This window comes from Sander lucioperca, chromosome 9, assembly GCF_008315115.2.
Source record: "Sander lucioperca isolate FBNREF2018 chromosome 9, SLUC_FBN_1.2, whole genome shotgun sequence".
Lineage (NCBI taxonomy): Eukaryota > Metazoa > Chordata > Actinopteri > Perciformes > Percidae > Sander > Sander lucioperca.
Genome location: NC_050181.1, coordinates 34,224,583 through 34,252,300, shown reverse-complemented (window position 1 = coordinate 34,252,300; position 27,718 = coordinate 34,224,583). Strand labels below are relative to the sequence as shown.

The following is a 27,718-nucleotide window of genomic DNA, read 5'->3' as shown; positions in this document are numbered from 1 at the left end:
CTAGTGGCTGTAATTCTGCACCAAGGCTGAATTTCAGGAAAGAGACTTCAGTATTAGGGGACCACTAAGGTCTTAATAAAAGCATCCAAAGAGCACCATGTCATGGGACCTTTAATATTAGTTATTTATCGCAAATATTATCATTATCGCGATATTAACAACGTTATGGCATATCATATATTTTCCTCATATCGTGCAGCCCTTATTCAGATCCCCATTAGCTGCAACAAAGTGGCTTCTAGTCTTCCTGGGGCACACATGAAATTAACAGCTGTCTCAAATCACACAGAATACATGGAACAAAAAAGGCAGAATAAAGAGACACTACACAAAAACCAAGCAACTGATTTTGCCAACAAAAGTTGAATGCGATTTGTTTGAGACTAACTTTCAACATGAAGTCCAGAGACACTGTTGCAAGGTGCTTCCTGTCTGCAGTGATATCACTGGCTGTTATTATATTAGTGTGGCCCTTAATAAGAGCAGTCCTGCAAGAAGAAGAAACACCAGTCCGTTAATTCAAACATCAGTAGCCTGAGCTATATTTGAAGAAAACCCCCAGATTCATACAGTCTGAGGTATTTTTTGTCTATTTTCCTTCAGACTCTCCTCTTACCTGCAGCCATTCCCGATGTCCCAGATCTCTATTCGTCCATCAAAGGAGGTGGTAGCAAGATGTCCATCCTTAAGAAATGCACAGCTGGAGATGCCGTCACAGCTGCTCACCAGCGATTTTACTTCCTGTGCACAGCCAGGAGAGAGTTGATATTAGACAACTCTGTTGCTTTTTTTTCTCAACGTGTGTGAAGCCGTTGCCCTTCACCTTCCGCTCTCTGTATGTTGCCGTTCTCAAAATCCCTTCGCTATGGGAAACATCAACAACCTTCGAGCTAGCAAGCTACACACTGAAAATGGCAAGTTTTGAAGAAAATTTGGATCGTGCAACAAAGCAGACCTGCTTGGTTCCTTTGGTGAATGATTGTAAAGATTTACAAAGAATATGTTTATGGCATTTCCTCTCTAACTGGGACGTTTTGGTAGCCTGGTCCTACCAGACTCTTGTACATTTCATTTGTACAGAGAGTCTGGCCACTCTCCATTGACAAGTGTTAACTTCCTTGAAGGCGGGTACTCTGTTGAAGTTTAAAACTATTGGATCTGCCCAGAGCCACTTTGGAACTGCCATAACCAATCGCTAACGTTTGGTCGTGACGTCAGCTTAGCATCGCTAGCGTTCGCCTTAGCCAACTCCTTCACCACTAACAGAGCCAGCTGGAAAATCTAACTTTTCCTGAACCCCGTACATCATGGCCACCAACACAACTCAGCAAAGCTTGTTCTTGCTCGGGCTTTAACTTCTGGATATTCGGCAGCGTTGCCACAACGGACCGAATGGCTTCGCTCGCATCTTTCTCCGCCGCCATTACGGAACTACAACTCTAGCACATGGCGTCATCGTTCTCAGCCACTCCCTCTGTTCGCTGATTGGACCGCCAAAAATTTGGTTGGAGAAAACCCAAGACTATACCGCAAACCTAGACGTAGTACTGAAGGGAAATGAAAATTGAGCGCAAGTACGTAGGAAGGCGGAGCCAGGCTAATGTTTTGGGACCAATTGGTGGGATTGCTGTGGACGACGTACACATGGTGATACACTGGTTAGAGCAAATAAGGTTTAACCATGTATCCAGCTAATTTAAACAGTTCCTGTTACTATATTGTCTCAACAGTTAACTTCATTTGTTATTGTATGTGGCGTTTTATTTTGCGGGGTGCAAATGTTCCACCAAAACAAGTTCCTTCCAGAGACTATTTTGAAGAGCCACCGTCGCTGCATCCGGAGCTTAGCGCCGTCCAAGAAGATTGTGATTGGTTTAAAGAAATGCAAACAACCCAAAAGTGTTTTTTTTCCTATACCAGAACGTATCTGTGGTGTAGCCAGACCTTACGCTGTGGAGACAGGCCTGGCAACGGGACACTAACAATCGGTCAAGATCGCTACTCATTGGCCAAATAGAAACTACCGACACAAAACAAACCAGTCAAAGATGTGTGACATGATGAAAAAGTGACGCAATGAAGAAGACACCGAAGGGTGGCCAAAAAGTACTGGAAAATGGGTTTGTACCTGTCCGGTCTGAGTGTTGATGAAATGCAGCATTCCCTGTCCAGTGCCGACCACCATCAGCTCTCCGTCCGAGCTCACAACCACACAGGTCGGTTCAGAGGAGAAGGTGGACACCAGCTCACTGCCATGAAACACACCAGACCATTGACACATTCCTAGATATCAATAACGAATTAAACCCTAAACATATAAGGCTAAAAAGACAAAAATAAATTCAAGCTGAAGATATGTTACATCTGAAATGAAAACAAAAAAAAGCTGATGGCTTAAAAAGGAATAAAGCTTTCCAAATTCATTCTCAACGATAAATAGTAGGACTTTAGGGACACTTTCAACACACTTCTTCTAACTAGGCCTTGGTTAAAATAATCGAGAATCTCTTTTATATCCAAACTAAATTGGTATTGTAACTGGAATTGACTTAACCTAATTGATATCAAATCAGAAATGTAATCAAATCAGGACCTTGTGAATCGGAATCAAATTGATTTGGGAAATCCCTGGCAATACCCAGCCCTACTTCTAACTACAGATGTTCCGATACTGCCTAAAACGCTGGTATCGGTATCGGGAAGTACTGGAGTTTCCGATCCGATACCACGTAATAAAGCCCTAAAGAAAATCTACGTTAAAGTAGTTTTATTTATGTTCTTTTTCCGTTATAACTGACTGTCAAACTGGATAATAAAAGAAAGTTCTGTGGCGTTCATTGTTTGTGTTTGTTCATGTTTCACAAAGAGTTTAACCTGAGCCAGACTGACAACAAAGATAGAAATAATATCACATCCATACAGGGATAGTAGTATACAGTTGTTAAAACATAATAAAATATATGACACACTGGTATCAGATCGGTACTTGGTATCGGCCGGTACGCAAGTTCAGGTATCGGAATTGGTATCGGGAAGCAAAAAATGGTATTGGGCCATCTCTACTTCTAACCACCTTGCAGACAACCTGCTTACCTGGTCTCCTGAAGAATCTGACTGTCATTGTTTAGCCACTCAACTACTCGGGCACCTCCCTTTCCCATCAGGCCTTGTGCCCAGGTGTGAGCAGAGGTCTCTGGGGGCTCGTTGAGGGCTTGCTGAAGGAAAAGAGGCGGCCAGGAGGAGAGCAGGGGGCTGTGACGCCGCAGGAAATTCCGGCAGTCGTCTAGATGACCCTGGAAGCTAACTGAAAGCACAAAGAGAAACTAGTAAGGAATAAAACACACTTATATATGTAAGTTATGTATTGTTTTAAGCACTTACCTGAAGGTGCAGACTTAAACTCGTTATCTACAGGAAAGGCAAAATTTCACAGGATACAAACGTTAGGATTTTCTGTTTAGCCATCATTTTTCAAGGGGAGGTTTACTGAGTAAAACCATCCTTGCAAAAATGTCTAATTCATTCAAATGCACTCAAGAAAACACATGAAGGATTAAATGGAGAACTTTCTAAAAAGCAGCCAAACTATCAAATGGTGTTACCACATTCATCATACAGTATCGTCGTGCATGCTCACCATATAAGCTGTAGGTCTCCAGGAGGGGGTGCAGGAGGCCGTGACGCACGTTAGCATACAGGAAGTAGTAGCTGGAGAGCAGGGAATGAAGCGCCTCCAGCTGGCCACTTTGAATCTGACCAAAACCAAATGAAGGCAGTTAAAAGTAACCGTGATTGTCATGATGAACGGCTGGAGCGAGTTGCTATCAGTCTATCGTCAGTCTCTCGTTTCTGTACAGTCTTGTTCCTTTGACTTTTTTTTGCCATTTTCAAAATGTTTTTTTTGCACCCAATCAAATGTTTCATAGTCACGATTCACCTCATAGCCGGTTGGCTTGGTTCCAGGCTTAAAACTCTTTATATAGGCATTTAATGAAACATCAATTGAGATATCCGAAACACTTCCGGAACCAGTCTGTACATCAAAGCACCTGTGTTGTATTGTGAGTGGTGGTGGACTAACCAGGCTGGAAGGCAGGTGCAGTACAGAGTTGGCCTCACAGTGAAGGAAGGTATCTGTGCCCTGCGGGTCGGCTAGGGCCCACAGATGAGCTGAGAAAAAGAGACAGTAGAGTGATATGAGACTAATTCAAATATACAGTAACTAATACTTACTTTTACTGCATTAAAACAGACTGTGTGTCCTTTACCTGCCAGTACGAGGTGAGCTCTGGTTCTGTCACTTTCTGTTGGCAGCAGCAAGTCCTCGAAGGCCCTCCTCACCTCTGGGTTGGTTAGAGCCAGCAGGTCGTCAGTGTCGTGGCAATGAGACGGACCAATCAGACTGCAGATAAGGTTATATAGGTTTACTATCTCTTCCTCCTTTAGGACTGTTGTCTACAATTGGACTCACACCTCAGTATACTGAATCTAAACAGACCAAATGTGTATTCCCTCTAACATGGAGGAAATCTAAAAGCACACAGTCAATAAACGACCGTGAAATAGTGATCAAATATTTATGATAAAGTGTATTCAATTTATGTGAAAAGGCCAAAAGGTGTTAAAAAAATTAACTAACATTACTGTAAATTATAGTACAGGACAGTAAAGATAAAAAGAGACAGCGAGGTGAAGAAACACTTTGAGTTTTGCACCACTTTTAACTAACATCGGATTCATACCTTTGTAAGCTCTGCACTATACGGGTGAAAGTTGCCATGGGAATGCGTCCTTTGGGCTTCCTGGACAGTTGCAGTACTTCCTGCCATGTGACCGGTCCGTCCCGTGAGGACAAGTCATTGCATGTGTTCAGTACAGAGTACAAGTCTCTCTCCCTCAGGCCTGTCGATGAAGCCAAAGACAGTTAAGCAAATCAACGCAATTTGGTTATAATATCCCTTTAAATTTTATAGCACTTGCTATTAAAAACAAATGTGGTCATCTTACCAGTGGTGCTGACAGTGAGAGCTGCCAGAGCCCGGCGGAGTCCCAGCATTCCTCTGTACTGGGAGCAGACTCTGTCCAGGCTGTACTGCACCAGCTGGCTCAGAGACTGAGGCAAGCCCTGGAGGCTCTCCTTCAACTGAGACACAGAGACAAAGTACGTTAAGTTAAAGCAACTCAATTGGTAGTAGGGTGGTTCAACATTTCCACTGATCTTGAATCGGTCAAGATCAGCAACAGAAAAAAAACGTCTGCTTGTAGGAAGAGACTAGAGATGCACCGATTACAACTTTTTAGGCCGATTCCAATTTCCGTTTTTCTTTTGAGTTAGGCCAGGCGATACCGATTTCAGCTGATTCCGATTTAATTTTTTCTAACCACTTTACAGCACACACAAATATTTATTTTCTATCTTTTCTTTAATAGAACATTTTGCACAGAACATAGAAACATTTTGAACAGATAATGGAGCACTATAAAATAAAACTATATAAATTACTCCTGGTGTGGGAAATTCACACACATCTAAAGTGCAATGTTAGAACTATTTCCTTCTTTTCACATCCAACATCCAAAATGTGATTTTGGTTTTTGGTGTCGTCCCTACTTTTTCCTTGCAGGTGTTGCATATTGCAAACTTGTTATCTGCTGCACACACGCTGAAGAATTTCCAAACAGCTGACATGTTGCAGGTTAATTCACGAGGTTCCCTACATGTGCGACAATAGCGCGGACACGCCCGTGCTTCACACCGCGAGCCGGTACGCGCGACACACGGCGGAAAAGTTGAGAGAAAGGGGAAAAAAGACTGTGCTGTCGCATCCGTGTGTGTGTGCGTGCGTGCGTCCTTGAGAACTGTAACTCGTATAACTTATGTTGTCAGTTAATTGTAGCATTGACCGGCATGAAATCGGCATATGTCAGACTGACCGGCCGGTCGCCGGTCACGGCCAAGCATGTGAAAACCGGCCAATTCCGGTCACCGGCCGGTATATCGGTGCATCTCTATAAGAGACCACAGTCAACTAAATAACATATGTACCCTGCTATATATTGCAAACATATACTGTAAGTTGATAAATCAATTGATAGCCCTATATGTCATACCTGCCACAGTAATAGTTGTACAGTAGAATGCACACACTGTTGTATCTCTTTAGTGAGTTGAATGAGTAAGAGTAGTAGGTTAAGGAATGGGATAGGTTTGGGGAAATGACGGTCTCTTGTTAGATTTTGTTTATGTTTTTAAGATGTCTAATTGTTTTTTTGTTTTAATTCGGTATTTTTATACCAAATGTTCTACATTCAGATTAATGATCGTAATTAGTGGGAATGCTGTTCAGCAGCATTCCAACTATTGTTATCCTGTTCTTTATTTTTCTTCTTATATCTTATTATTATTCCGTACGTTTTTTGGCTCTGCATACGTTCAGCTATTAAAACCATTCAACTTTTAAAATGTTCAGCTCTTTCAGCTAATGATGGGACTTCTTCAGCTTTTTTTCTACTATTTATACTTTTTAAAATATTAAGCTTTTTATGACTTTTTTTTAACATTGAAATCAATGAGAGCATGCTTCAAATCCTTCAAATCTTCTTCCGCTCCCAAAATTTTCAGCTCCTTCATACTTTCACCTACAGACGCCAAACAAACTTTAAAATGTTCACAAAATATTCAGGTATTAGACTATGGCTTTTCAGTTTGATATCTTTTACAGTTTTTGTGAAAGAGCTGTTTAAGTTTAGTGATCATTTCAGGATTTTTCTGCGTTTCTAGTGAGTGTGTATTGCGTCTGGCAGAGTGGATGATGTCATCGTTAGAGTGGAGCACCTTAAGAAAAATATCTTTGTCCCCTCTCTATAAATCGCTCTCACGCCCACAATATCTACTTGTCATACACAATTTATACATCAAAACGTAGGTATTTTTGTCTAGTTTCATCCATTGTGCTCAGTTTTGCGATACGCCTTACACTTTTGGCTCTGTGAGCTTCCAAATGACAAGAGTTCCACATTTCCCTCCATTCACGGCCATTTTAAACGTCCTCCACATTTCCCAGTGAAACGCAGAGCGAACCACTTTTTTAAATCGCTGATATGCCCACATTTTTAAGTTTATCAACATAAATTTTACATCAATACGTTCACAAAGGCGTTGTTGTCGTCACAATTACATCATTTCACCGATAGCCCTTATTGTTTTAGCAGTCTGAGGCTTTATTTGAGAGCTTGCTCTGTGTCTTTGAATAGCTCCAGTGTGGCCAGCTGACAGTTTCAGCAGGTGACACGGTCGTTAACCTGATTAAAGATCAAAGAGATCTCATCATAAACTTCAAAGGGTGTTTTCACTGGTCATATGTTACCATGACAACCCTTTCACAGACAGTTGAATTGAATACTACAGGCAGTAATATGAACATTAGTCTACATCTTTAGTGTTCCACTTCTGTCTGACTGTCTCTGTCTCTCTTTGTCTGTCTCTGTCTCTCTTTCTCTCTGTCTGTCTGTCTGTCTCATGTCTCTCTCTGTCTCTCTGTTTGTCTGTCTGTCTCTCTCTGTCTGTCTATGTCTCTCTGTCTCTCTGTCTGTCTCGGTCTCTCTCTGTCTCTCTGTCTGTCTCTCTCTGTCTGTCTGTCTCTCTGTCTCTGTTTCTCCCTGTCTCTGTCCATCGGTCTGTTTCTGTTTCTCCCTGTCTCTCTCTGTCTCTTTGTCTGTCTGTCTGTTTGTTTCTCTCTGTCTGTCTGTCTATCTCTGTCTGTCTCTGTCTCTCTCTCTCTGTCGCTCTGTCTCTGTCTCCGTTTCTCCCTGTCTCTGTCTCTCTCTGTCTGTCTGTCTGTTTGTCTGTCTCTCTCTCTCTCTCTCTCTCTCTCTGTGTCTGTATATTCCTCTCTCTCTCTGTCTGTCTATTCCTTTCTCTCTCTCTCTCTCTCTCTCTCTCTCTAGCTCTCTCTCTCTCTCTCTCTCTCTCTGTCTGTCTAATCCTTCCTCTCTCTCTCTCTCTCTCTCTCTCTGTGTCTGTATATTCCTCTCTCTCTCTGTCTGTCTATTCCTTTCTCTCTCTCTCTCTCTCTCTCTCTCTCTCTCTCTCTCTCTCTCTCTCTGTCTGTCTAATCCTTCCTCTCTCTCTCTCTCTCTCTCTCTGTCTGTCTGTCTATTCCTCTCTCTTTCTCTCTCTCTCTATCTCTCTCTCTCTCTCTGTCTATTCCTCTCTCTGTCTGTCTAGTTCTTATATCTTATATCTCATTCGGTACATTTTTTGGCTCTCTGTAACTTCTGCATACATTCAGCTATTAAAACTATTCAACTTTTAAAATGTTCAGCTCTTTCAGCTAATTATGGGACTTCTTCAACTTTTTTCTACTATTTATACTTTTGCATACGTTCAGCTATTAAAACCATTCAACTTTTAAAATGTTCAGCTCTTTCAGCTAATCATGGGACTTCTTCAACTTTTTTCTACTATTTATACTTTTGCATACGTTCAGCTATTAAAACCATTCAACTTTTAAAATGTTCAGCTCTTTCAGCTAATCATGGGACTTCTTCAACTTTTTTTCTACTATTTATACTTTTAAAAATATTAAGCTTTTTAACACCTTTTATTAAAAACATTGAAGTCAATGAGAGCATGCTTCAAATCCTTCAAATCCGACTAAGGTACATCAATCAATGTGTCCCTGAGGTGAACACTTTACCCATACTCCCCTCAAGATGTGTTACCACTGACATATATAGCAATTGAAAGTTACTTCTTTTTCTCTTTTTTCCTCTTCTTTTATCTTTCCTCTCTTTTTCCTCTCTCTCTCTCTTTCTGCTTGTTTGTTCTATGCAATGGATATGGCTGATAATAAGTCTTCTTAGTCAATTCATTGAAACATCCACTTTTGACAGTATTACGGTTTAGCTTCCAGCTTTTCTAAAATGTATTTTAGCTCTTAACTCATGTGCAGATCAACTTCCAACTTACAAGTTTTTCAGCAGTTTAGAACAAACAATTTGTTCCATATTTCTGCATTTTCATCAATGTTTCTCACAGCATTTGTAAGTTTTCCATACCGATTCATAATTTCAGATAAAATATTATATAGCATGTAAATTACTTTATACATTAGTGGTGTTATTCAACTTTTTAATGAAATTCATACTCATTCTACCAATTTCCACTTTTTCAACTATTCTCACTACTTCACCTTCTTCTTACTGATTTAAGCTATTCAACTAGTTTAGCTTTAGCAATTCAGCTATTCAGCATTCCCACGCATTTTCCGCAGGAAATGCATTTTCTAGTCTTACTTTCACTTTCCCACCAAAATGAGCACCGAATCAACTATGTCACTGTCTGTTCAATAATCTTTGGCTCAATTAAAAACACTCTGAGAAAAAACAAACAGTAAATGAATGGCAATGTCAGTCTGCCAGTGTGTAGCTTGGTCTGCGCACCATTACTATTTGAACGACTGTTTGAAAGAGTGCCATGAAATTTGCTCCCTATGTCCCTAGAGCAGGGGTTCTCAACCTTTTGCAAGCTGGGCCCCCCCAAAGCTGGTTCATTGCAGTTGGGCCCCCCCTTCCCGGCGCCACCCCCACTACACCACCTTGCATAGATAGATAGATAGATAGCCCTAGGCTAGGCTATTATTTTTAGGCCCACACTATTATTATTATTATTATTATTGTTATTATTGTCATCAGTAGCGGTAGGTAGGCCTATTATCATTACTAGGCTATTGCTATAATTGGGAATTGGCACCAGACCTCTGATATGAATTCATGCTTTATTACTGTTATTATTACTAGGCCTAACAGTAGGCAGATCATCTCTATTTTCGACAGAAGCTTGCAGGTAGCTGATGTTAATGTGAGACCTGAGCCTGGTATGCTTCATCGTACCTTCAAAGCTTTTTTGCAGCTGGTGGTGCGTCGGTTGCCTTGTTGGTCCTCACTAGAAATCTCTCTATTTTTGTTTGGTTTTGAAATAATTTGGATGTGGATTAGATGTGTTTTCAATAAGTTGAGGCTATGATGTAACGATGTGTGCGTGTGTGCAGCCTGGACGCGGAGTGGTGTGTGTCTCCTCTCTGCAGGATGGGACTGCTGCGTGAGGCTACTGAGAGACTGACCGCCTGTGAGCAGTGTTGCCAACTCTTTTCCAATGAAAGTCGCTAGCACCAGCTCCAAAAGTCGCTAAAAGTCGTTTGATGACGTCATACGCTCATTTGCATATTTTTAACGTCATTACGCAATCATTTGTATAAAGCTTAGTGGTTTTGTCAGCAAGGTAGATAAAAAGAAATAGAACTCTTTAGCCAAATAATCACAAATTCAATACATGAATTTATTTGACCTTATAATTATTACTTAGGTAGCCGATCTTTGAAGTAAAAAAATGTTATTCTACAAAGGGAGGGAAAAAGATCGATAAAGAATTCTCAAAGAAGGCTGGCTTGCCCAGGTCCAGGCCAGCTCAGCGGAGTCTTTCTCCCGTCGCGTCCCGCTGTCTCTCCTACCTACACCAGCACCCGCACACCCTGTCCCCCCCTCCCCTTCTAACTACCTGCACACTGTGCGCAGAGCTGCTACACATGAGGAGAGAGGGGAGAGGCTGCTCCGCTGCTCCTCTGTCACAGAACAGAAGGCGGCTACAGGAGAGAAATACCTCGCGTGCTCGCTGGACAATACTGGCGACTTTTCTACAGAAAGTCGCCAGATTTGTCGATAGTCGCTTTTGAAAAAAAAGTTGCTAAGGGGGTCTGAAAAGTCGCTAAATCTAGCGACAAAGTCGCTAAGTTGGCAACACCGCCTGTGAGGGCTTTTGGACGGGGGAGGGGCTCACGGCAGCACCCGCTGCTCGTTGAGCACATGACTGCAGAGTGATACGTGTTTTCGAGTCTCCAAACACCACAAAAGTCTCCAATAACACCAGTAAAAGTTGCTAGATATAAGTGGAGGATGACTTGTTTTACAGTTGTGCGGAGGCTCAACACAGAGCTTTCTCCGTAGCCTACGTAAGTGGCCTGATGTTTATACTTGTGCGCTGGTGTGTGTGTGTGTGTGTGTGTGTGTGTGTGTGTGGTAGAGGGAGAAGTGAGAGAGTGACAGCGTTTAGCTTCAGAGCGAGTACCGACTCTAGAGTCATAGTGAGAGAAACAAAGTGTCTCCTCTGTTCTTTCTGACCACGGTGGGAAATCTGGAGCAGGAAAAGTTACGTGATTTTTTTTTTTTTTTCTCCCATCCTGTAGCCTACTCGCGCCCCCCCAGGGGGGCGGGCCCCACCGGTTGAGAACCACTGCCCTAGAGGATTCATTCTGATGACTGTGGTGATCCACTCACTTTTCTTCTTCAACTATTAGATGGATTGTTGTGAAATTGGATTCACACATTCACGGTCCAGAGAGGAAAACTTTGACCCCCCCCTCCGGCCTTTCATTTAGCTCCATCATCGGGTCAGCATTTCATTCTGTCCTATACTTTGGTTTATAATCCAATACCTGTTAACCTATTGGCATTCCATCAGCCTCAGCTGCAATTTGTGTGTAGCGCTAATGAGCAAATGTTAACATGCCAACACACCACACCTGCTATTACATGATCATACTGTCATTATCATGATGAGCATGTTAGCATGCTGATGTGAGCATTTAGCTCAGTCTCACAGAGCTGCGAGCAAATCTGGTTTTAATATTGGCATTATCAGCTTCTTTACCTGTGTTAGATATTGTAAGGTTTCATGTAAGCATCCACCCTATACAGTACATAGCATTGCTACATCCAACACCGGAAATACAACCAGTAAATACCATTGTGGAAGTGTCTAAAAAATATATATATTTCACCTTATCAAAAGAGGCAAAGTTCCTCAGGTCTTCACAGGCCAGGTGCAGGTAGAGAGGACTGGATGCTCCCTTCTTCATTATCAGCGCCTGGAGCTGGATGAGCAGATAAAGCATAGTTTGAGGGTTAGATTAGCATTAGATTAAAGCGTGTAGGGCAAACACTTGAGTATCAATTGCAGCCTCAAACATATGAGCAATGTTTGGAGACGCACAACTGTCAGAGTTCACAAAATAGTGTGATATCTACAGTGTAAAACACATGAGAAGAACCTGGTTGTTGAATGCAGAGTCACTGAGTTTCTTCCCGAAGGTGTCCAGGCCCTTCTGAACTATCTCCCTCCGGTCCGGCATGGTAAGCTGTCCCAGTGAAAACAGGACGGTGCTTCTTTTCTTGGCCAGGGTTTGTAACAGCGCTGCTTTGGTTGGGATGCTCACTACCAAACAAACACCCTGAAAAAGAAAAAAGAGAATCTGAGTTTTACTGTAGCACACAAACGCCTACAAAGTCAACCAGTGTAGACAATACATTTTTGTCCTGCATCCTAACCATGTTTGGTTTTGTTACCTTGTCAACTTTGAAATATTAGAATGTCTCTGCTCTGACACTGTACACACGTCAGATTATTTATGCTGACGAGATTTTAAAAGCATTTCTCGGTAAGAAATGAGCTGTAACCAAATTCAGGCCTATCCACATGAACTCAGTAAGAAGACATATCTTCAAACTGCTGTAACATCGATCTTTATAAGTTGAAATAAACGCATTTGAGTTATGATTATGCAGATTTAGGCGGCTGTGGGTCAGGAGGTAGAGCGGGTCGTCCAATAACCACGAGGTTGACAGTTCGATCCCAGGCTCTGTGTCCCTGAGCAAGACACTGAACTCCAAGTTGCTCCAGATTTCAGGCCAGCTCCTTGCATGGCAGCTCCGCCACAGTCGGTGTATGACGTGTGAATGGGTGAATGAGGAGCACATTGTAATGATCTGGATCCATTTATAGATTCAATGATCCACATTCCAATATTATCGATAAGATGCCCCTTTATTTTAGATTCCCACTTCTTATTTATTCTAATTATTAAAAAAGAACAGTTCGTTTTGAATTGAGGTAAATGCCTGGAGGAGCTCATCTATAAAACTGACAAATCATAATTAAAGGTGCACTATGAGTTCCTGCATGGTTTCAGCGTGATTTCATTTTTGTCTCGTAGGCATCTCTCCTTGATCCGCCAGCTGCCTGGCCCCTGAACACATCGTAAAAAAGCCCGGTCTCGGGAGACAACACAGGGGTCGTAAACATCAAACAAACACTAGAGGCACAGGATAGGCACCAAAATACAACAAACATGTTCCAGCCAATCACCGACAATATGGTTGGGGGAGGGGGTGGGGCTTAGTGACAGTTAGTCAGTTAGTCATGACAGTTACAGAAACATGGGGGAGGGGCGAGTTTGCTCTGTTTTATTTGAAATTTACTTGGAATGTCAACAGAAGTGACCATGCAGGAACTCATAGTGCACCTTTAAGTTGGTTTTTCAAAGTTTATATGAAAAATGGTTAAATTGGCAAATTATATCGTCTCATATCGAGCGCAGGCCCCTGAATTGAATCAAATCAAAATCATATTGTGACAGACTTTCAGATATCAGCAAATATCATATCGTTGTTGGAAGAATCAATATAATATTGTACCGTGATACAACTTGTGATTTACATTACTATGTACCACCTCACCAGAATATGTGAACGTCTTCCTTCAGTTTCCTATCCATGTAACTGACCTGTGGAAGCTGCTGTGGGATCCAATCAGAGCTGAGGTGACCTCTTCCATCTCGGACAAGATCCACCCCATCGACGAGCAGCACCAGAGGTTTAGTCTTCTTTATGTCACTCAAATTAGAGTGAAATTCTGACAGCAAATCTCTGATGAAAAAATTTAAAAGGAAAAGCATTAGCTTTGCATAGACAATATGACATACCTGTAAACTATTTTAAGGACAGTTTTTAATCTAGCTACTTGTTAGAACGGGGAAGAGGTGATTCCTCCTCAGTATCCTTCATCTTCCTCAACCACTGAACGAGGCATCGAAGCAGGTTTCCCACAGAGCGTGCTGATTGGCTGGCAGCTGTAGAGTAGGAGATGACATCACAGACAAGGTTTTTCTTGGACTTCACTCCGGCCCTGAGGGTGTCTGCTAGAGCAGCCTGTGTGGAGAGAGATAAATGCAGTATTTCCCATGTTGACAATTTATACCCAGTTACCTGTTTATTAGGTACACCGAGCTAAAACTAATGCAGTCTAATACAACAGTCCTGCAATACATCCTACCTTTAAGGTGGGTTTGAGGTTGAGAAATGCTAAAAATGTGTTGGTTCTAGCTTGGGCCATGTGAGGATTTGCTCTCTATAACTGTAATTGAATCAAGATGTCATTCTTGGTTCTGAGAAATTGTAACAGGCAATTTTTTAACAATTTCCTGACATTTTATAGAACAGACAATTACTCAATTAATCATTTATGAAAGTAATTGTTAGTTGCAGCCCTATATGAAACCATGCAGCACTTATCATCGCATGTTACATCAAAATCCATACAGCCAAATCAATGAGACTTTCAAAGATTTCTTTAAACATCTGTATACAAGTGGCCCAATCCCTTCTGAAACAGACTTCACTAACTTTTTTAGTGGATTGGACCTCCCTACGTTGTCAGCAGAAGACACAGATGCTTTAGACTCAGTTCAGACTCAGACGCAGTTAAAGCCACAAACAAAGGCAGAATGCCAGGTGTAAACAGGGTGCTTTTCATAGGGACCTGAATACGGCCTTGATTACAGTTATTCCTAAACCTGGTAAGGACCCCTTAGAGTGTGCCAGTCACCGCCCAATATCTTTGATAAATGCTGATCAAGATATTTTCCAAGGTTCTGACCAGTAGACTCAAAAAAGTAATAGGTAAAATAATTAGCCCAGATCAGACAGGTTTTATGAAGAGACGTTTGGCCTCAGATAATCTTCGCTAGCTATTACACGTATTGAGTGCATCACATAAAATCCCACCTGACTGCGGTCTATTATTCCTAGATGCTGAAAAGGCATTTGACCGTTTGGAATGGCCATATCTTTGGAGGGTCATGAAAGAATTTAAGTTTGGCAGTAAATTTATCAATATGATTCAAACGCTGTATACTAATCCATCACCCCGCGTATGCGTGGGGGGTGGCATGTCAGAGCGGTTTGAAATTGGACAGGGCATACGACAGGGGGATCCTCTTTCTCCTTTACTTTTTACTTTATCAATAGAACCGATGGTACATTTGATTAGAAATTCGCCTACAAATTCTCCTATTACAGTAGGTACGATATCTCATTCAATATCGCTCTATGCGGATGATACATTCATTTATATGGCAAATGTTCAGCACACTCTCCCATGGGTTTTAAATGCACTAGAGTCATTCGGATATCTCTCAGGATACAAAGTTAATCAGTCAAAATCAGCGCTTATGCTTATCAATACGGATCAAAGTAAGCTAACTCTCCCGGCTCAAATTAACATTGCAAAGGAGGTCCTCTACCTGGGTATTAGGGTTAATACTTCCCCATTGTCTGTGGCTAAAACTAATTATTCTTCCATTTTGAAAAGAACAGAAGAAGATATTAATAGATGTTTACCGATCTAAATGTTTACCGAGTTCAGTGCCAGTAGCAGTCCTCAAAATGAACATTTAACCTTGCATTAATTTTATAAGTTCGATGATCTCACTGGCGCCTCCAGCAGGATATTGGCAAAAATTGCACACTTTATTTCGAAGTTATGTATGGAATGGTAAACGCCCGCAATTGAGGTGGTCAGCCCTTCAGCTCAATAAGATGGATGGGAGACTGGCATGTCCTAACTTTAAGCGGGTGGAGATGAATGGGGAAGAGGGTTTGATATTGAAATATTTTTATAAACTTGAAATGTAAGAATGTATTTTCTTGTATGACAATAAAAAAATCAATGACAAAAAAAAAAAATCCATACCGCCAATATTTAGAATTGAATAAAAATAATAATAACTTGGACTCTAAGTGATGATTATCGAGCATATCAGTGTTTCTCCTACATGTGGAGATACAAGCAAGCCATCAGCAGTCAGATCTGAGCGTATACATGTAATGAACAGGTTAGAATCCCTGATAGAAAAATATGGTAGAATATCATTCCTTTGAGAAATTTACCATGAAGACAGTTTTGCCCTCTCCAGGTCCTCCCTCCACCACCATCATCCCCCCTTTGGCCTGGGCCTGCTCCACTATCTCCACAGCCCCAGACAGCAGCTTGGCCCTGCCGAAGAACTGCCTCTGCAGCGCCCCCTGGTGCACCTGCTGCTCCATCACATCGGACACAGCCTCTGCCTCGGCATCCTCCTGTCACACGGAGAGAAATGAGAGGTTTATTTACCATCTACTGAACGGTAGCTGTGTTGACAAATGTCCCAGGATACCTCTTTAGTTTGAAATTATATCAGTTTAAAATATATCAGTTTTGCTTAAAACAGTTGTGACATGTGGACGTGTTGGACCACTTAATAAAATATACATTATCCTAGATTAAACTATCCAACAGTATATGAAGCAGTATTAAATAGATCAAAATAAACCAACTACAAAATAGAAGTACTGCTTACATATTTAGACATTAGAAGTGGGAATCACAGGGTAAATCACAATCCGATACATGGCTCACGATACAGATAATATCACCATGCAACAATTCTGCCATAATCAATATATCAATCAAGCTAGACAGACCCATATCATAATGTATAATTATAGGATTAACTATGAACACAAATTGCCTGTGAGAAGGTTAAGTGCAGTTTTTTTCTCTTTATTCTCTAAGTCCAAAACTGTTAGAAAACAGCACAATTCTGCAGCACAAGTTTTTCACTCTGTAAATTTAAAATGACACAAGTATAGAGCAACTCTGGGTCCACTCTTGGACTTAAACGTGGCTGGGGGGCATGGCTGCGGGAACTACGGGTGCGGAGGGTGCTGCAGCACCCCCTAGCGAAAGGAGAAACTACTACAACCATAATAAAAAAGAAAAACACACATTTATTTTTAATACATTGATTATTAATATAAACGTAATCCCTTGCATTACAAATAAATAAATGTAATACATTTTAAAATTTGGTAAGTAAGAAATAAACACATAATTTGATTAGAATGAATCTGCCGATTTTGCCAAGAGTCGAGGCGCGCCGTGCGCCTCTGACGCTCATTCATGAGTGGTGAAGACAGTTGTGGAAACTTTCCCGGCTGGTCAACAACAGTACAGAAGTTAGCTCGCCATGGCACAAAAGCGCATTTTGGATTTCTTTATAGATCAACCACAAGCTAAAAAGCGTAAAAGACCGGAGGCATAAAACTCAGCAACTGTAACTGAATGAAGTAGCGACCCTGCTAGCAACAGACGACAAGGGAGCTAATCTTGTAAATCAAGCTAGCAGCACCAGGGTAGCCGCAGAGGGAACATCAACGTCAACTCCGTGCTGCCAGCCTCGGGGTCACACTTTTCCTGGTAGACGTTTTGGAGATGAGGATTTGTTTTTTTTGTGTTATGACTGCAACACAAGGTAATAACGCTGGTTTACTATTATTATGCTGCCGCCGTGCAGTAAATTGGCATGATTTATCAATTGTTCAGTAACAGTTCAACTGAAAGTTTATACGAATTATTGGAGATAATTGTGTTTTTTTACACTCGTGTAAAGCCTACTTAGCCTACGTATTGGAAAACCAGAATGAGGTCACACCTATTTTTAATTATCCTACTGTATTGTTATAAAATTATTAGGTCCAGCTTAACACGCGTTAATAACTTCTGATACGTAGGCCCAATATCTTTATGCCTTTAATTTGCTATTGCTGTGCTACAAAAACTTAAAGCAGCCATATTATGCTCATTTTCAGGTTCATAATTGTATTTTAAGGTTGTACCAGAATAGGTTTACATGGTTTAATTTTCAAAAAACACCATATTTGTGTTGTGCTGCAGTGCTCTCTCTCACTGCTGCAGATCCTCTTTTCAGCTGGTCTCTGTTTTAGCTACAGAGTGAGACCTCTTTTCTTCTTCTTCTTCTGTACTATCTTTGATTGCACTGCACATGCCCAGTAGCTCAGATGTAGATCATGTCAGCTAGCTAGCTCCATAGACAGTAAAAGAAAGGCTGTTTCTACAACTTTGGTCAGTTACAAGGCAGGATTAGCTGGGAGACTTCTAAATGAGGGCGCACATGTAAGTAGTTCTTTTGTAGATTATGGTGAACTTGTGTGTGTTGTAGCAGTGCTTTGCTATTGAGAACGAGGTAGCATGCTAGCGTTAGCATGCTAACGCTACGAGCTAATGGTTGCGGTTAGCCTGCTCGTTTCGGCTTGTGACGTCACAAGCCGTGCCGATTTTGAACAGCTCACCCAGAGACTGAAGGCAGGACACATTCAGAAACCGTATCTCACTCTAAACAGCATGGGTGGATTTTTTTCAAAGTTTGTATGTGTGTGGAAGCACCAGAGACACAACATAACGCTCCAAATCCCAGAAAAAGTGATTTTTTCATAATATGGGCACTTTAAGGCTGCATTTCTCTATTTCAGTGTTTGTGTCAGGACTGACTGGCTTGCTTCACTTTGATTTGATTTAATATACTGTAATTCAGTGATGTGTTACCCATGTGTTTTGTGGCTCTGTTTTTGAGCTTGTAGTATGCATTTTCTGTACCATTGTCGTAGCTTTGTGCCTATTTCCTGCGTTACCCGTACCTATAGTTTGTTCTGTCTTGGATTTTGGACTTTATTCTTGTTCCAGTTTTATGACCGAAGCCTTAGTACTGTTTTGACACCACGAAGTGCTTTTGTTTTAATAAATAGAGATATTTTGTCTTCATCTTGACAGTATGGGTATGAAAGAAATTTAACTTGGTTAAATAGCGATAACGGTCTATTATTTCCTGGTGTTTCGGGATCAGTAGCCCACGGCAGGCTAATTACGGTCTTGGATAGGCTATTTATATGAATTGAATCTCTATACAGTTCAGTAAATTGTGATGGATGCAGTTTGGTGTGTGGTGGTTGACTTTGGCTGAAAACATCACTCTGCAAATTTTGTCAGCACCCCCAATTCAAAATATGTTCCCGCGGCTCTGCTGGGGGGGCATCTGTTATTTTCCTCAAACTGCTGTCCGCCATCCCATTGAAAACCTTTTTGGCTTGTTAACTTCTGTTCAAGTTTCCCTCGTTCACGTGTTGAGCGCCACCTCGAGGAGCCATTAAGTAAATCTTAAGGAAATCAATTCATAGCGCCTTATTTTATTCATTAAAATATCCATATTTGGCGCCAGCGTATCAATTCTCTTATCGCAATAAGGACAACGATATATTGCCCAGCGTACAGCTGATTCTAAAGTTTTCATTTGTCATGTCAATATGTCAATCACTGTACAGATTGCCTACACCAAACACTGATCTCTAAACCTACCCGCCGTCACTGTAACCTAAACCAGTGAAATCGACTGCAGGGCGGGATTTCCACTGAAGTGGTTTGGGGGAAAAAATAAAAATCACACGCCGCGCGCTGTACAACAACATACACGGCACACTTTAGCCCAGCCTCTTGCTAGCTAGCATCATGGCCAATGCAGACAAGCCCATAGACAGTACGGACAAGCCGGAGCATGAAGAGCCACCCATATCATTAAGGTCTCCTGTTTGGGAACACTTCGGTTTCCCAGTGAAATACGTCAACGGACAAAGACTAGTCGATAAGACGAAAGCAGTGTGCCGACGTTGCTGACACACTTGAAAAGGCATCACGTGAGTGTGAACATCACTACTACAAGGAAAAAAACGACCGTAATTCAAACGCAGCTCCCGTTGCATTTAAACAGACCTTTGCTGGTAATTCCGATCGGGCCAACGCAATAACGAAAGCAATTGGTGTTTTTATAGCAGCTGATCTACGACCATACTCGGTTGTTGACAAGCTGGGATTGATAATGCTGCACTGTAATCCATAGTTATTTATATTTTTCATTATATTTTATTATGTGATATTGGTTTGAGACTGAGAGTATTTTATTTAGTGGAGAACTTTGCAGCAGTATTTTTCTTATTCTTTTTTTATTTTATATATATTTTATTTATTATATTTATGCCCAGGCCAAGGTGTAATCCAATTGTTAAAAAAAAGTTTATAATAATAAACAACCTGCAGTTTAATGTTTGCATTTCTTTCCCTTACTGTACCGAAAATTAACCGAACCGTGACTTTAAAACCGAGGTACGTACCGAACTGTGATTTTTGCGTACCGTTACACCCCTACTGCTCATACACACGCATTAATTCTCCCTTGTGGGGGGAGGGGCTTAGGAGACCGTTTTGGACTTTAGCAGAAAGGGGGGAGGGACTGAGAAGTTGTTGATGTACAAAGTAATGACAACAAAACTGTCGGCACGTCCACATGATGCAAGCCTTCCGTGACCGCGCACTGCCCCCCCCCCCGCAATAGCCAAGAGGGACACGGAGGATTAAAAACACATGATGGACTCTTCAGAAGAGGTAATTATCTTCACTCGAGCTTCTGCGCGGGAAAGGCGCCGGACAACATAATCTTCTGAACATAGTCATACTGAGAAATACAGAGAGAGTTGTGTGGAGCTGATAGGCTTAATTAGCTTTGTAGCAACTCATTTGGCAAAGTACTTTTGATACTTTAAGTGTAATTGGTTGCTAATATTTTTATAACTTTCCTTTAGTAAATACTTGTAACGTACTTTTTTTTTTTTTTTTTTTTACAGTGTGGTATCGCTAAGTAAATTATCAGATTACTTCTTCCACCACTGGTTTCACATAGCTTAGTTTGCTTAATGAGGAGTTTGGAAAGTGTGATTGATAGAATGGTCAGAGTGACTAACTTCCACAAACTGCTTTACTACAGCCGTCCACAGGTCTTCCAGCACAGCCTTGCCAAAGTCCTCCAGGTTTTTCAGATAGGGTTTCCCCCCCACAACGCCGCCCCACTCACACGAGTAACTAGGACAGAAAAACAAACAAGTAGACTCAGCTTAGGCACTTCAAATTATGATTCAGTGGTTTATGATTTTGGATTACAGAATGCGATTTTCAGTTTATCAAAAAATATTGTACTTTACCAGTTAATACTAAAAACACAGATATAACAAATACTACTTATAAAATAAAAGTCTTAAATGAGAGGTATTCTGAAAGAATAGTGAACTATTGTTATAATACCACAGCTTCAGTGCTGTCAGGACAGATAACTCACTTTTCAGTGACTTTGACTCCGCTGGCCCGGATGCTTCTCTTCAGAGAGGCCATTTTACACTCGGCCTCCTTCGATTCAGCAACAAAGTCAGATTTCCACGCCACAGGAACTAATCTGAGAAACATCGAAGGAACATGTAATTATAACATAAAATACTTGAATAAATTCCCAGCAAACTGTTTAGTATTACAGCATTGAAACCAACTGAATGGAAACATAAACATCCTATGACTGTTTTTAAAATGAATTGGTCGGGGGTCGTTTTTTTTTAATTAAATGACTCAGTTATTCAAACTTAAAAAGGTCAGATATTGTCCTGATACCTAAGGTCTATGGGGCTATATTTACCATAAAAGGGTAAAAACGGTCAATCTACAGTCAAATGCACAACAAGCTACAACATGTTACCTGTGGTTGGCCTGGGCGTGCGTCACTCAGAAAACAATCAGCCAATCAGAAGAGAGGACCATGACTATTAATAAGACAGAGCATCTGAGAGGGGGAGCTGTAAAACTATACCGATATGGTTTTTGGTAATTAAAACCACAAATATATCTTCTTGAGGATATCAACACTTCAAATAAAACTCCAGAAAGGTGTAACATATGTGAGCTTTAAACATTATAAAGAGAAAAGTTAGACAAATGTGTGAATGTGAGCATGGATTATATACTTGGTGATGTTTGGATCTCTGAAGTAGCCGAGCATTCGCTGTTGTACTGTGTCGGGGTAAAGAGCCTGGAACTGACGGATCTCCATCTCTGTGATGGACAGGCCTGCTGGGGCCGACGCCAGCTGCACATAAAGAAATAAATCATGCATTCTTTCATCATTTTAGAGAATATCTTTGATTGAAATTCACATCTAAACACAGACACTCTCATCCTCTTTTACATTAAAGTATAAAAGGTAAAAGTTTAGATTAGATTTAAATTTAGATATCAAAAAAAACAAAAAAAACATACACAATATCGCAATGTTTACTTTATCAGTTGCTGACATTGATAGGTCATGCGAGACTACTAACATTCTAGCTTCAAATAATGATCTTCAGTTTAAGAACAAAACCTTTTTTGCTACCTTTATTTCAGGAGAGTTATTGTACTATTTCCTCTTATTTTCAACCGATCTACGATGCGACAGGTGACTAGTTTCACAACACATTTCAGCGACAAAGACTTGCATTAGGAGACTTATATTTCAACAAATGTAAATCCCAAAAGTCCAGTCAATTTCATTTAATGCCCCGTCAAGATATTGATTAGTTAATTTTTCTCTTTGTCAACCTTGATTGTTCATGTTATTTTCGATGTTTGATTATATTGACTGAACTTGTTCCATTTTATTTAAAGATGTGAATAATCAAATTTAAGGCTGCTAGTTATCATAACTGTAAAAAAAAAAAAACCCTCATGGGAAGATGAGGAGTTCTCTTTGAATAGTTTTCTGAGAATTTAAGTGAGCAAATTTTAATCCCAATCTCAATAAACCAGGTTCTTGCACAGAATAAAGCACCAGTACTTCATTTATATATTTTACTAGGGCTGCACAACATATATTGTTTTTTTAATCATCATCCGATATCAACTGGCGCAATAAACGCATGGTGAAAGGCTGCTCGAAATACACTCAGAGATTTTTTGTGTGTGTTGAAAGAAAATATCAGCAGAAAACTGGTCATTACAATGTAACTGTCGGGCGCCCGGGTAGCTCAGTTGGTAGAGTGTGCGCCCATATACAGAGGTTTACTCCTCGACCTGCGGCCCTTTGCTGCATGTCGTTCCCCCTCTCTCTCCCCTTTCATGTCTTCAGCTGTCCTGTCAAATAAAGGTCTAAAATGCCCAAAAAATTATCTAAAAAAAAAAAAAAAATGTAACTGTCAATCTTTATATTCAATACGCTGTTCTATTTTGTTCAATAAAAGAATGTTGGAGATGATTTCCTTTAATTGGTTTTACATTCAACAAGCAGTTTGTTGTATTTTGGAAGAATATGGAAAGCAGCAGAACTGAGTACACTTTAATATGTGTGAATTCATCGCATCAAGTAATATCGTTATCGTGATATTCAACAATATTATCGCATATTTTCCGCATATCGTGCAGCCCTAATATTTACACTGAGCAAATTGTGTTTTGCTTTAATTTGATGTAATAATAATAATAAGTCTTACCCAGCTGTGCTGCGGCAGGTCAGGCAGGACAGGCTTGGGAGGCACCAGGCCGTACCTCTCCCCCAGGATGCCTACCATCATCTGGCTGCGACACACCTCTGACAGGCACAGCTCAGTGGCCCGGCCCGACTCCTCCTCTGTCACGCCCCAACGCAGCTCTACTTCCTGCAGGTATAGGCAGTGTGGCGCGGCACGACGCCGGAGCTCCGGGAACACACTCCGCACCAAGATGTCGCGCTCGGCGTGCATGTCTCTAAAAGTGGAGGAGATAAACACACGAACGCCTCGCCACCTGATGACAGAGAAGGGTGTCGGTGTTAAACCAGCGGGGGAAACGAAATGTCTCCTGGCCTTCATTGTTAAGCAGAAAGATGTTCAGATTTGCTTCTTCGCCACAAAATAAAAGTTACCTTGAGTTGGGGCTGGCTGGTATCGGGACGACATTGTTTGTGGTCTGAGGGCCTTTAGCTCCCTCTGGTGGTGGGACGTTGTACAGTTTGTCTAAATGCTCAACATGGTCCAGCAGCCTGGATGATCCTCGTTCTGCCACAAACCTGGTCACATAGTTAAAGAAATAGTTAAAGGTCCCATATCATGCTCATTTTCAGGTTCATGCTTGTATTTTGGGTTTCTTCTAGAACATGTTTACAAGCTTTAATGTTCAAAACACTATTTATTCTCAAACTTACTGTCTGAATATAGCTGTATCTCTCTCATTGTCTGAAACGCTCAGTTTTAGTGCCTGTCTCTTTAAGCCCCCTTCCCGAAAAAGCCCTGTCTGCTCTGATTGGTCAGTGTTTCCAGGTCTTCTCAATCTGCACCAGCACTGTCTACCTATTTATAGTATAGTTGTGACATCACAACCGTACAGAAGTCCTGACGGCTCGTTTAAAAGGCGCAGTTTCTGAATACGGGCTGTGTGCATTTCTCTGTGGATTGAACGTCTTGATACTTTCACAGTATTTATATTGCACCTCAACCTGCTTTATAATCAAAAAAGATATGTATATCACACTTTTTACAATATACTATAAACATCAACACTTATGTGCTTTCTGGCGAGAGTTAGATCAGAAGATCATACCACTCTCATGTATGTTGAAATATGGAGCATTAGCCAGCAGCCAGTTAGCTTAGCTTAGCACAATGACTGTAAACGGCTAACAGCTAGCCTGGCTCTGTCAAAAGTTAACAAAATCTACATATCAGCACCTCTATAGTTTACTAATTTGGTATACTATGTACAAATGGCAATTAGCTGTTTGGCTGGGGGATTATGGCCCCATTCCAACATGGTTTTAAAATCGAATCTGAGTGATCATATCATAAGTGGACAACTCTAGGTAGTACGTGTGTTCCCACCTGGCAGTAGAATGTGTCTCCCTTAAATTCTGTGCCAGACTATTTCTTGGCAAGGACCAGTGACTCCCTGGTTGTTTTCACACGTCTGTTTTTGTACAGATCAAACAAACATGATTACATGTTAACTAGTGAGCTTTAGAGATGCTGGTAGGTGCATTTTGTTACCTTCAAACTGAGCCAGGCTAGCTGTTTTAATGTCTTTGTGCTAAGCTAAGCTAACCAGCTGCTGGCTCCAGCTTCATATTTAACAGGCAGATATAAGACTGATATTGATCCTATTAAGTTCCTATCATAATCAAAAAACAGTTTGCTTTAAAGTGCCATTGGACTTAACATTTCTTCCATGTATATAAATCCTCTAATTCAGTTTTTTGGATAGAAGTGAACAACCAGACATTTTACCTCAGCATTTGTTCACTGAAGCCGGACAGCTTCACACAGTTCCTGTCAGGGATGAACTCGTCTGACAAACTGCAAGTAGAGAATACATCAAGAAATACATTCAAGTTAGAAACAGGAAGAAACAGAAACCAGCAGAAAGCTAAATGTTAGTGAATTTCGTTTGAGGCTGTTCTGTACATTTTTGCAAAACGACAAATATTAAAAATGACCTGTCTATGCTAATTGAAAGTTGCAAGAAAACAGAGAGGACATGGTTAATTTAGAGCATTACCTATGTAACAAGCAGATTTGAACCATGAGGGCTTTGTTATTTACGTCCTTCCGGTAGCTGTTGATGGTCCACTCCACTTCACTATCAACCCAGAAGTCAGTTAGCAGGATGACGTTGTCAACCTGAGATACATAAGCATGTCAGGTCAAGGATCACGAGGTCACAGTACAGTTCTGTCTAAAGCAGCGGCCTTTGACTTTTTAATCGACAAAACGTGTCATCGATGTAAACTACCTGAAACTCAGACCAGTTTTTAGGACTTACAGTTCCAGTCGATATTAAGCCACCTTGGAGCACTATTTTAGAACTGCATGTTAATACGCAGATGTGTGCCATCTACAGGCAAGGAAAGTACTGTAAAAGCTGCTGCAGTTGTGACATGTGTGCCCCCAGCAGGCAAATAATATTATAACTCAAGGGTGTCTTTATTTATTTTAATATAGCTGCTGTTTGTGCCTGTTTACTCCTGAGGGAGGAGGGGGTACACCTGAGGGGGATCCAAACAATATTTTTTGATTATTAGAAATAACAGTTAGTTAAAGCGTAACTCTCGCCAAAATGCAACCTAGGGTCTTTTTGTGAATGTACCCGAGTCAAACTTTCGTTTAAAAGCATATTTAGGACGGAATCGCCACTTTTAAGATTTACCGTATTCTCGTTTTTCGGTCAAATGGCCTTTTGAATGGGAGCGCTAGGAGCACTTTTATGCTAGCCTCAAAATAGCTATTTTTAAAACACTAAGAAGGCTCGACACAACATGAAACTTTGCTCCAAGTATGACCAGGGGCTCTACACATCAACTCGAGCATTGACAACATTGTTTGTGTACCCACAGTTTACTAAAAAGAAAGATTTTGAGCAACTCACTGTAGCTGTTGTTCTTCCGGTCGCCGTCTATCGAGCCAGTCAAAAATAGTCGAGGGAGGAGAGTAAAGTTCCATGTAAATGCACGGATAATTCGTTGTTTTGTCGTTAGTGAAACACAATATTGACCTTGTAGTTGAAAAAGGAGCCTCCTATGGAGTCCGTTCATTCGCATTCGGAGATCGCCTATTTTTGACTGGGAAAATGGTGGATAGCGTAAACAACAACTGCTAACGTGAGTTGCTCAAAACCTTTTTTAGTAAACTCTGGGTACACAAACAATGTTGTCAATGCTTTTGTTAAGGTGTAGAGCCCCTGGTGATACTTCAAGCAAAGTTTCATGTTATGTCGAGCCTTCTTAGCGTTTTAAAAATAGCTATTTTGAGGCTAGCATAAAAGTGCCCCTAGCACTCCCATTCAAAAGGCCATTTGACCAAAAAACGAAAACACAGTAAATCTAAAAAGTGGCGATTCCGTCCTAAATATGCTTTTAAACTAAAGTTTGACTCGTGTACATTCACAAAAAGACCCTAGGTTGCATTTTGGCGAGAGTTGCGCTTTAAACTAACTGTACCACTGTCTGTGGTGCTTATATTTGAAGTTTTTATTAAAGTATCATTGAAATGACTTTAAAATCTCTTTTTTATTGACACAGGTGATAGGAGTATTAAGGCTGCGTCTCATTTCTCTGTCTTACCCCTTCCCCTTAGTTTTGCGCGTTCACGTGAGAGTAAGGGCTGTCACAATGCTCATTTTGATTGAGGGGTAGGGCTAAGGGGAAGGGCTAGATACCCCTTAAAACCAAGCAAGGACGCAAGCTTACTTGAAAGCAAGGGGTATCCAGATACATTGCGCAACAAGGAACAATGGCTGCCAGATCGACCCATAAATGTAAGTATTTTTGGCTTAAAGAATTTGTAAAAAACACCGAAAGAGACCACAGCTAAAAATAAAATCAAATTGACTTTAAAACTTATTGCCTGCAGGTGGCATAAGTAATCAAACTGCAGCAGCTATAACCTTCTTTGCCCGGGTGTAGCAACCGGGACACGTGTAAACTTCTGAACTTCAGCTGCCATTTTTTTTCCCTAATAGCTTTGTCTTCTGCGCGCTCAGTTGTCTGATAAATGTGCATGACTGAACTGCAGGACAGTTCCATCAGGTGCTTCATATCTATTAAAAAATAGTTTTTTAAATGCTTTAGCAACATCTCTACAACACCCCTTATACAACCTAGCTAACTGTTAAACTATCTACACATATTTGTTTGTCCCTTTCAGGCAACGTTCACCATAGAGTCTTTGAGGGGTTTAACATTAGTTGTGTTAGCATATATCATACAAAATAAGGACAGCATGATCTTTTTTTATTTAAAGGTGTTTAGTTGTTCATTATCAAAATCTGTGTTGCCCATTCACAAACTTGTCCTTTTTCATGAATATTTACCACCACCTATCAATTCCAAGTATTCCTATT

At 40.9% G+C, this 27,718-nt stretch overlaps 1 protein-coding gene across 2 annotated transcripts in view; it reads right to left on the bottom strand.

Annotated features, from left to right (window-relative positions):
* Positions 1–27,718, bottom strand: part of tep1 (telomerase-associated protein 1) — a 60,453-nt gene that overhangs the window by 18,661 nt on the left and 14,074 nt on the right. For both annotated transcript variants that reach the window (XM_031298082.2, XM_031298083.2), the window contains exons 16-37: positions 25,379–25,500; positions 25,108–25,176; positions 23,754–23,897; positions 23,344–23,635; positions 21,844–21,965; positions 21,171–21,284; positions 20,800–20,917; positions 16,063–16,251; positions 13,856–14,043; positions 13,620–13,761; positions 12,108–12,287; positions 11,838–11,930; positions 5,008–5,143; positions 4,743–4,902; positions 4,269–4,402; positions 4,082–4,170; positions 3,638–3,752; positions 3,382–3,408; positions 3,094–3,304; positions 2,129–2,249; positions 617–741; positions 389–488 (exon numbers count right to left, since the gene is read on the bottom strand). In XM_031298082.2, coding sequence (XP_031153942.1) covers positions 389–488; positions 617–741; positions 2,129–2,249; positions 3,094–3,304; positions 3,382–3,408; positions 3,638–3,752; positions 4,082–4,170; positions 4,269–4,402; positions 4,743–4,902; positions 5,008–5,143; positions 11,838–11,930; positions 12,108–12,287; positions 13,620–13,761; positions 13,856–14,043; positions 16,063–16,251; positions 20,800–20,917; positions 21,171–21,284; positions 21,844–21,965; positions 23,344–23,635; positions 23,754–23,897; positions 25,108–25,176; positions 25,379–25,500 — 2,991 coding nt within the window. The remainder of the gene's footprint in view (positions 1–388; positions 489–616; positions 742–2,128; positions 2,250–3,093; positions 3,305–3,381; positions 3,409–3,637; positions 3,753–4,081; positions 4,171–4,268; positions 4,403–4,742; positions 4,903–5,007; positions 5,144–11,837; positions 11,931–12,107; positions 12,288–13,619; positions 13,762–13,855; positions 14,044–16,062; positions 16,252–20,799; positions 20,918–21,170; positions 21,285–21,843; positions 21,966–23,343; positions 23,636–23,753; positions 23,898–25,107; positions 25,177–25,378; positions 25,501–27,718) is intronic.